The sequence below is a fragment of the Hemiscyllium ocellatum genome, chromosome 19 (genome assembly GCF_020745735.1).
Source record: "Hemiscyllium ocellatum isolate sHemOce1 chromosome 19, sHemOce1.pat.X.cur, whole genome shotgun sequence".
In the NCBI taxonomy this organism is placed as follows: domain Eukaryota; kingdom Metazoa; phylum Chordata; class Chondrichthyes; order Orectolobiformes; family Hemiscylliidae; genus Hemiscyllium; species Hemiscyllium ocellatum.
The window spans coordinates 19,797,894-19,808,168 of NC_083419.1; the positions used below are offsets into that span (position 1 = coordinate 19,797,894).

The following is a 10,275-nucleotide window of genomic DNA, read 5'->3' on the forward strand; positions in this document are numbered from 1 at the left end:
TTTTTTTTGGTGCTTTCATGGGTAAAGGATTTGCCCTATAAATTACTCTTCTCCTTTTCAGCAGCAAATTGCGAGGAGTAGTTTGTAGGAAGATTTCCTGTTTCTTCACACAGGAGGAGAGAGATTTTAAGTGCTTTCTTCTCTACAAGTTGGATATCTCTTCCCCAGTGTCCATGCACATAGTTGTAACCAATGCCTGCTGCCCCCCCCGCCCCCCAACCAAAGCTGAGTCCACAACAATTGATCAGTTGAATCCACAATCCAAAAGAAAAAAGCCTTTGCATACACAGGTTCTTATGAAGTAGAGAGAAAACTGCTTACAGATTTCCATCGATCTTTGAAGTTAGCAGAAAGATAAAGACATTCTAATTTTATACATGGGAATCACTGATTATAGAAGCAGCATTGGTTGATGTTGAATGTGTGATATGTTTGCATATTCCATGTAGCTATTGAAGGATTGCTACAATGAAATCAGAAATATGGTATTGAGTAAATCAATGTGAACAGATTTGTAGCTCGGGTGCTCGTTGTTGTGGTTCTGTTCGTCGAGCTGGGAATTTGTGTTGCTGACGTTTCGTCCCCTGTCTAGGTGACATCCTCAGTGCTTGGGAGCCTCCTGTGAAGCACTTCTGTGTTGTTTCCTCCGGCATTTATAGTGGTTTGTCTCTGCCGCTTCCAATTGTCAGTTCCAGCTGTCCGCTGCAGTGGCTGGTATATTGGGTCCAGGTCGATGTGTTTGTTGATAGAATCTGTGGATGAGTGCCATGCCTCTAGGAATTCCCTGGCTGTTCTCTGTTTGGCTTGTCCTATCATCGTGTTGTCCCAGTCGAACTCATGTTGCTTGTCATCTCTCGTTTCATGAAACGACACGACCAGCTATCCTTAGTAGCCACACACGCAACTAGCAACATGAGTTCGACTGGGACAACGCTACTATTATAGGACAAGCCAAACAGAGAACAGCCAGGGAAATCCTAGAGGCATGGCACTCACCCATAGATTCTATCGACAAACACACCAACCTGGACCCAATATACCGGCCATTGCAGCGGACAGCTGGAACTGACAACTGGAAGTGGCAGAGACAAACCACGATAAATGCCGGAGGAAACAACACAGAAGCGCTTCACAGGAGGCTCCCAAGCACTGAGGATGTCACCTAGACAGGGGACGAAATGTCTGCAACACAAATTCCCAGCTCGGCGAACAGAACCACAACAAAGAATAAATCAATGATAGGATCCAAAGTCTGGTAGTTACCTTTTGGAACAAAACTTAATAACTGGCATTAAATAGAAATTAAGAATTTCAACATTGGCAATTCAGTGCTAAAATCAGGATCATTCCAAAGGGTAAATTGTATTTGAGTATTGCTGACAAAAGACATTTTGTTTTGCGCACACACTTCACAAAATATAAATTCAAGGAGAAAACTATTTATATTTAATATTCAGTCTATCACAGAATGAGACATTGGAAAATGTCAGTGTCTATTAAGGCAGAAATGGGACATTTAGTTGGTACAAATGAACAAACTCCACACAAAGGCTTCTTGCTCAGGTTGGCACAGTTGCAATCCATTTCCTGCAAGAAAATTTGTGTATTCGTTTAGATGGCATTTCTTCAGTTGGTATCTCTTCCTGAGACACTAAAACAAACTGCAAACACGTTGATTTCCCTGAAGTGAGTTCCCTCAGCAATCTTGTATGATTTCTTCCTAGATAGTATAAACTGCCTGCCTCCATTACAAGCATGAACAAGCATTGACTGATCTGGTGTCCTGGGACCCCTGTCATTGGGCAACTTTTTTTTTCTTACCACTGTTTTAAATGCACTAAAGTACTAAGTCCCATCACTTCAAGGATTTTGAAATTTGATTAAATGTGCATGTATGCAAATTTGTGTCAAGACTTCTAACACCAAGCTCAAGAACATTTCTTGAAAAATCAACCTAACATCATGCTGTCTCCCCACAGCCCACCAAACAGAAAAACTTACAAAATAGGCATATATATTGTACCTTACACAGTGCATTAATAAATGTACTGGTGTAATTTTCCTGCTCTTGGCCTAAACAGAAACATTTAAATCAACTTCCAATCTCCACCCCTTCCCTGTTTATGATCTGCTGCTGACTTTTCCATCACCTCTCTGCCTATCCCCAGGAATGTAGACAATCGATCATTATCTGCTGTAAACCCTTAGGTACATGTTTGTATACCTTGCTTCCTATAATAAATTTGTTTGTTTCAGTTTCTCTGATTTTTCTGTATGGATGTTGCCACATCCTAAATCAGTGTTTCCACCCGATCTTCTACCTATACCTTAACCTCCAATGTGGTTGACAAGACTGTTCTACTTCCCATGCTTTCATTATGCCTTTCCCTCCCATTCAGAATCATGACAGTTCTTTTTCTCAACCATGAGCAATACTGATTAATATTAAACTGGAACTATTTTTAAAATGTTCTTTAATTTTTCCTTGTGCTAATATCCACTTTTCAAATTCTAACTTACCTCCTGTTGTCTCTGTTTTTATTTTACTTTTTGTCCCCTTACTAATCTAACCTGTGTCTAATCTGGAAAATATTTAGATTTAAATGCTGAATTGTCTTGTTTTCTGGCATTGTTATAGAGAAGATCCTTTGGTCCAATTTGTGTACACCGACCAGATATCCCAACCTGATCTAATCCCGCTTGTCGGCACTTGGCCATATCCCTTCCTATTTATGTACCAATCCAAATACATTTTAAATATTGCAATTGTACCAGTGTCAACCACTTCCTCTGGCAACTCATTCACCATATCTATGCTGATGATTTTATGAACCTCAATGAGGTCACCCTCAACCTTCCATGCTGGAGTGGAAAAAAATCCCTAGCCTATCCAGCCCCTCATTATAATCCAAACTCTGGTAACATCCTTGTCCATCTTTTCTGTATCCTTTCCAAGTTATTAATATCTTTCTGAAAGCACAGCAACCAGTGTTCTATACATTTTAAATTTGGAGTCAGTTTGTATACTTTTCAATAAAAGCTAATTGAAAAGGCAGAATCTTGACAATCACATCACAGACGCATTGAGCTAAAGCTTTGAGAAGCTTTCTATTTAGTTAAAAGGAAATTGAACATATGGTGTGACAGTTCCTTGATGCAGACTAGGTTATTTCAAATGTTTACTAATAACCTACATACATTGTTATCATAGCTTTTTGCTATGAGTCCATCTTCAATTTGAATTTATTCCGATCTAACAAATTGTGCAGACCACAGAATCTTCATCTGGAATAATCAACGTTAATACTGTCAATTCTGAAGTATAGCGATAAGGAATTTGGAAGTATTCCAGTCTTCAAGCCATGATATAAATAGGACGTGAAAATGCTTAACATTGTTTGACAAAGCTGACTACTTGTACAATATCTTTTAAAAAAGGGGTGTAGCAATTGTATTTTATATATCAGAGTATATTATTCATTAGGCTAACTCTCAAAATTGACTTTTTTGCTTGAATGCCCATAAAATCAAAAGTTTGTGACAGGAAGTTTAGTTTCAAGAGTTTTGATTTGTCGGCATTATGAAAATACAAGTGTGAATGAAATCATTTGTTGTATACAAGCTACTTCCAAGCTTGTAATAAGCAATTTCTATATAAGGAAAGAAGTCTGCTGACAGAGGGTGAGTAATGTTTGCTGATGTTCTAAAGATTACATTTGGAAGCTCAGAATCTAGGTGACCTTGTTTTTATCTTCGTTTAAGCATATCTTGACAGATTGGTATGAGGTGTTTTTACCACGTTTCCACTGTTCCATTTATAGCCCTGGCTATGCTAAGGCTAATGGTTGAGTTGAATGTTGTTTTTGAAAAGTTCATTTGATTATACCTTCAAATAGCAAAAATATGCATGTTTCGAAGTAACATCGTTGTTGAAGCCATAATGAGCAATTTTTCGCTTTCAAGTCCAGCTCGAAGCATTCATGACAGGTATGTAGATAGCCAGTACATGGGTTGCCAAGACCTGTGAAGTGCCAAAAGTGAGAGAGAGTCATAGAGATGTACAGCACAGAAACAGACCCTTTGGTCCAACTCGTCCATGCCAACCAGATATCCCAACCCAATCTAATCCCACCTTGTCAGCACCTGGCCCATATCCTTCCAAACCCTTCCTATTCATAGACCAATCCAGATGCCTTTTAAATGTTGCAATTGTACTAGCCTTCACCATTTCCTTTGGAAGCTCATTCCATACACATACCACCCTCTGTGAGAAAAGGTTGCTGCTTGGATCTCATTTATATCTTTCCCCTCTCACCCTAAACCCATGCCCTCTAGTTCTGGACTCCCTCCACCCAGGGAAGACACTTTGACTATTTATCCCATCCATGCCCCTCATGATTTTATAAACTTCTATAAGATCACCCCTCAGCCTCTGACGCTCCACGGAAAACAGCCCCAGCCTTTCCAACCTCTCCCTTTAGCTCAATTCCTCCAACCCTGGCAACATCCTTGTAAATCTTTTCTGAACCCTTTCAAGTTTCACAACATCCTTCTGATAGAAAGGGGACCAGAAATGCATGCAATATTCCAAAAGTGGCCTAACCAATGTCCTGTACCGCCGCAACATGACCTCCCAGCTCCTGTACTCAATACTCTGACCAATAAAGGAAAGCATACCAAATGCCTTCACTATCCTATCTACCTGCTACTACTTTCAAGAAGCTATGAACCTGCACTCTAAGGTCTCTTTGTTCAGCAACACTTCCTAGGACCTTACCATTTTAGTGTATAGGTCCTGCTAAGATTTGCTTTCCCAAAATGCAGCACCTCACATTTATCTAAATTAAACTCCCATCTGCCACTTCTCAGCCCATTGGTCCATCGAGATCCCACCGTAATCTAAGGTAACCTTCCTGACTATCCACTACACTTCCAATTTTGGTGTCATCTGCAAACTTACTAACTAAACCTCTTATGCTCCCATTCAAATCATGACAAAAAGTAGTGGACTAATTCTTGTGATCACAGGCCTCCAGTCTGAAAAACAACCCTCCACCACCATCCTCCTCTTCTATCTTTGAGCCAGTTCTGTATCCAAACAGCTAGTTCTCCCTGTGTTCCATGAGATCTAAGCTTGCTAACCAGTCTCCCCATGGGGGACCTTGTCAAATGCCTTACTGAAGTCCATATAGATCACATCCACCACTATGTCCTCATCAATTCTCTTTGTTACTTCAACAAACTCAATCAATTTGGTGACATGACTTCGGTTTTGCATTCTCTCCTCGTGACTTGCATTCGCTGTTGATAAATTACCAATTACAGCATTGTTTTTAAAAAAGCCAATGAACAACTCTCAGGTAGTGAGGGACAATATAAAACTGAATATTAATTTATGAACAATGATTGGAATTATTATTTTTATTGTTCTCTTGATCAATGCTTAATCTGAATTTGGTAAGAATCAAAAAATCTTGTTGGTTTAGTACAATGTTTAAGTAAATGTTTGTTTTGTTAACAATGTGCCATATTTATTCCCCATCCCTTAACCCTCAGAAGCATTGAAATATGTTGAAGTATGGTTTTTAATCACAATTTTGGCACAAATTATAAGTCTTCAAAACTTCCTTGAATGTAAATGTTTTTATTATTTGGTCTTTGGGCTGAAGAAGGGGGTGGAGGTTTATCAGAGTTGATCACAATTCTGTGATGGGAGAAAGCATCTTAAATGATCTCATTCTGTTTCACCCAGCATATATATTAATATATAACACAACTTGGCACATTTGTTTGTGTTAACCAACAGAAACCACTTGAAGACATTCATATGTGTGTGCTGACCAGCAATTAAGTCAAAAGTCTTTCTGATCTGTATGACTTAATATATTAAGTCGACTTTACTGAGTGAACCTTCAGGAAAGCTAGTGTTCATCTAAAATGATTTATTGTTCCAAATGTATTTTTCAATTTAAAAGTACAGAATTAGGATTCTACAATGGAGTGTGAGAAAGAAAAAAAAATCACAGATCTTCATTAACCCTAAACTCCACAGAAGCTATGAGTGAAGGAGACAGTAGAGAAGGCTTTTTGAAGTCTCTCACTGATAGCATACTTTCCCCAATGCATTACAGTGATATACAAAAGGTCACCATAAATATTATTGTGATGCAAAATAAATTTTGACAGTAAAACAAGTCATCACAAACAAAAACAAAGGACTGGAAATTCACCAAGTTATACAGCAATTGCCACATGAACATGATTGTTCAGACAAAGCACCCTTCTTTAAATCACATGAAATGTAAACACATGTATCTTAGAGGAAACTTTAATGCACCGTGGATTTGTACATTTGTACTTTAGCACACATGACAGTACAATCAAGTCAGATCAATTTAAAAACAATTGTAAAAAATACATTGTTGTAAAATTTCTTGTCCATCAAGAATTAGGGCGATATTAATATTTGAAGTATCAAGGAGAGATCATTTAAAATAAGATCTGCACTGCAGTTTAATGCTGTCATTTACACTGTGCCTTTGGTGCCAATGTTGCACCATGGTTTTTGGCACACTGGGACCAAGAGGATAGCATATTGACCTTCTTATAGAAATGCTTCTTAATTAAATAGGCTCTAGATGGTGATCAATCAGTGTTTCGGTGCAGTTACTTTGACAATGGAGCAACTGTGAATATCTGGGATTTGAGAATGGGTCTGTTGCTCAGAAACTGTGATTCCTTGCTGTGTTAGAGATGAATTGTAAATCCTAAATCGCATAATAGTTAGTGCCCTGTGGAGAACTAGACATCACCATATCACAAAAGCATTTTCTTGGGAGTTACTCAAGAGAAAAGATATTTCGAAAATTTTGATGTGTTGAACCCAAAATTCTTTTTTAAACAAGGATTTCTCCAATATTGCAATACATAGACTGTGGCACTGAGGTCAGAAAAAGCACTTCCAAATAGTGGCCTTGCATTCTAAATTCTTAAAAAATAATGATGCATAAATTAAAAGTGATCTGCACTTTGCTCCCAGATTAATGCAGCAAGACATGGCAGCCATCACTTTTTGATTGCATAATTGCTGAAATATTGTCAGTAGAGACATGGTTGACACTGCAAAGGCTTTCTTTTTGTCTCCCTAATGCTATCATACTAAAATGAAATTCTGAATTCTTGTGATCAAGTAGTATTGGTACTGTGGCATTAAATCATATTCACTTAGAAAATGAAATGCTGAAGTGATTTGGTCATAGACCAGATAGACAGAAGGTTAGGTGCACAGTAATGTTTTTTTCACGTCAGTCCTAATTTCCAAAGCCAAGTATACTGTCAGAAGCAATCATATTAAACAAAGCAATGGCTGTATTCTGGGAGGCATCAGATTCCCTGGGGGTTGTTATTTTCTTGAGATGCTTTTGATATCTGGTGACTTAGAATGCCAAATATTATTTTTGCAATTTTTCATGATATTTTTGATCTGATTGTGAAAACACTGATATTATGGTATGCCCATAAAGACCAGTAATGTTGTTTTCCCCTTTGTTAGCTTCTAAGGTTTGTTTTCCACATCAAAGTGCATGTGGGACATAGTTTATTAATTCTACAGTTTGTGTTATTCCTTTTACCACCATATCTTTCTCCAAATCTTGTGTTCTGCCTAGGGGCCTTTAGTGTTCTTCATCTTTTGATCAGAGATTTTGGTGATGAATGTACAGCCCTGCACCACAGAACCCATTATTTATAATATAAAAATGAGATGAAAGATTAAATTACAAAAGCAAAATACTGTGGCTGTTTCAAATTTGGCATAAAAACAGAATGTTTCAACTACCAGCAGACTGGGTAACATTTGTAGAGAAATTACAGTTAACCCTAGTTAAGGCAAATGATCTTTCATCAGAACCAGAAAAGGCAAAGAGATTTAAAACGTTTCAAGCAACAGTCACAAATGTAGATGAGAAGACACCAAATAAGGTGAAAGCCAACACAGAAAATTAGCGCTGAGGGCTAAGATCAGATTGCTTATGATGTGGCGCTATATGTGAGGGAGACCAAATGCACACTGGAGAACTGCTTTGCAGAATACCTCCATTTAGTTCATAAGCTAATTGCTCTAAGTTTCCTGTCCCTGCTATTTCAACTCTTCGCTTTAGTCTAACATTACTACCTCTTAAACTTCCAATGAAATTCAACAGAAACTTGAGGTACAGCACTTCATCTTTTGGCAATATGTTTTACAGCCTTTCAGACTCAACATGGAGTTCAACACTACTTAGGAACATGGGAACAGAAGTAAGCCATCAATAAGAAAATGGCTAATCTGTGACCTAACTCCATATGCCTGCCTTGATACCCTTGCTTAATAAAATAGAACCGCAACTGGTGATTATTCTGCTCTGACTGTTCTCACCTTTGATATCAATCCTAGGTTTCTTTTTTTGAGTATCCTATTACCATTCCTTTTACTTCCTTTGCAATTCTTTTTGCATTTAATTCCCCTTTAAGAGTTGTGTCCCAAACCCTTCCCACTTGTACTTGAAATTGTTTTAAATTTCTAATATCACTAACTCTGTTCTTCTCTTCACAGTTGCTACATAATCTGATGAGTATTTGATGCATTTTCTAGCTTTAGGCATTTTTCAAATCAACCTGTTCAGAGGGTGGCTCGTCTGAGCAATGCACGTCCTCAGGAAGTGGTGAATGTGGGTACGATTATAAGACATTTGGACAAGTCCATGAATAGGAAAGGTTTGTGGGCCAGGAGCAGGCAGGTGGGGCTTGGTTAGTTTGGGATTATGTTCGGCATCGACAGGTTGGACCGAAGGCTGCGATGCTGTGCTGTGCGACTCCATAAGACATAGAAGTGGAAGTAAGGCCATTCGGCCCATCGAGTCCACGACCTCTGTAGCAGCTGAGATTTGAACCTGGGAGCCTCCTGGCTCGGAGATAGGGTCACTATCACCTCGCCCAAGAGCCCTCCCTTACTTAATTATTGCTACTTGTAATGGAGTCCTGGGGGAGGGGGATATCAGTGTCCCATTCTGTTGACGTTCCTCAGAAAAAAAACAAATCAATGCTTTAGTACTTTCTGCATATTTTAAAGCGAAACTGGAAGCCTGAAAATTACATTTCTCAGATGTGACATTAAGGTTTAAAATTGTCTGAAGGACTTTACACCTTTTCTTTAAGCGAACTCCTGGTTTTGTCCAGCCTTCTCTGCTGCTTCAACGTCCCTGCTCTCTCCCACTTGCTCGGGCGCTGCCTCCGCCGGTGACTTAATGTGGTCCTCGGGGCGGTAGTCAGCCCAGCGCCCCACCCTCCTGACCTCCTGCGCCACCCTGGGGGCGTTCTTGCACGGGTTGTGGTCGTACATCACCAGCTTCAGGTTCTTCATGTGCGCCAGGCTGGGGAAGCACCTGATCTTGTTGCGGTCCAGGTCGATCACCTCCAGGCTCTCCATCTCCAGCAGGACCGGCGGGAAGTCGCCGAGCTGGTTGCCCGGCAACCAGATGCTCTGCAGCTGCCGGAGCCGCCGCAACTCCCGCGGCAGCTCCCCCAGCTGGTTGCAGCCGGCGTGGAGGACCCGCAGCTGCCGGAGCTCGGCGACCACCTGCGGCACGCGCTCGAAGCAGTTGCACTCGATCCACAGCGTCTTGAGGTCGGCGAGCGCGCCGAGCTCGGCCGGCAGGTCGCACAGGCTGTTGTTGCCCAGGTAGAGGATGGAGAGCTGGCGGAGGCGGCACACCGCCGCGGGGAGCTCCCGGAACCGGTTGAAGTCCAGCGCCAGGATCTGCAGGCGGCCCAGCAGCTGCAGCTCGGCGGGCAGGCTGCTCAGGTTGTTGTTGCTGAGGTACAACTTCAGGAGCTGCGTGAAGGCGCAGGCCTGCACCGGGAACCTCCTCAGGTGCCTCCCGCTCAAGTCCAGCATTTTGTCCGGCGGCATCTCCTCGATGTCGCCGCCCAGCACGAGCTTCTGGCACGATTTCGACGGGAAGAAAGCGACGACGGACATCAGAGCGTTGCCCATTCCCACGCCCGCTGCATGTTCCTTCAAACTGCAGAATGCTCCCCCTGCTCCTGAGCTTGGCAGAGTGGGGAAGGAAAGGTTCCCCTGGCTTTTTTTAAAATGGTTGGAACTCACCCAGAGGTTTCCTGATAACTGCACTGTGTCGGCTGCAGAGCGAGTTGGACGTGACCTTACAGTGAGGACCATATAAGTTCACTTTCACTGGAAGAATCCAGCACACGTTGTCAGCGCCCTTCCTTATC

General features: G+C 41.1%; 1 protein-coding gene across 1 annotated transcript; it reads right to left on the minus strand.

Moving 5' to 3' along the window:
• Positions 1–9,178: 9,178 nt before the first annotated feature.
• Positions 9,179–10,275, minus strand: lrrc10 (leucine rich repeat containing 10). The gene has a single exon (XM_060839732.1). The coding sequence runs from the start codon at positions 10,217–10,219 to the stop codon at positions 9,191–9,193; it is 1,029 nt and encodes a 342-aa protein (XP_060695715.1). The 5' UTR covers positions 10,220–10,275; the 3' UTR covers positions 9,179–9,190.

Excerpts from the sequence above, each read along its gene's own strand:
- lrrc10 (XM_060839732.1), bottom strand. The coding sequence starts at position 10,219 with ATGGTCCTCACTGTAAGGTCACGTCCAACTCGCTCTGCAGCCGACACA.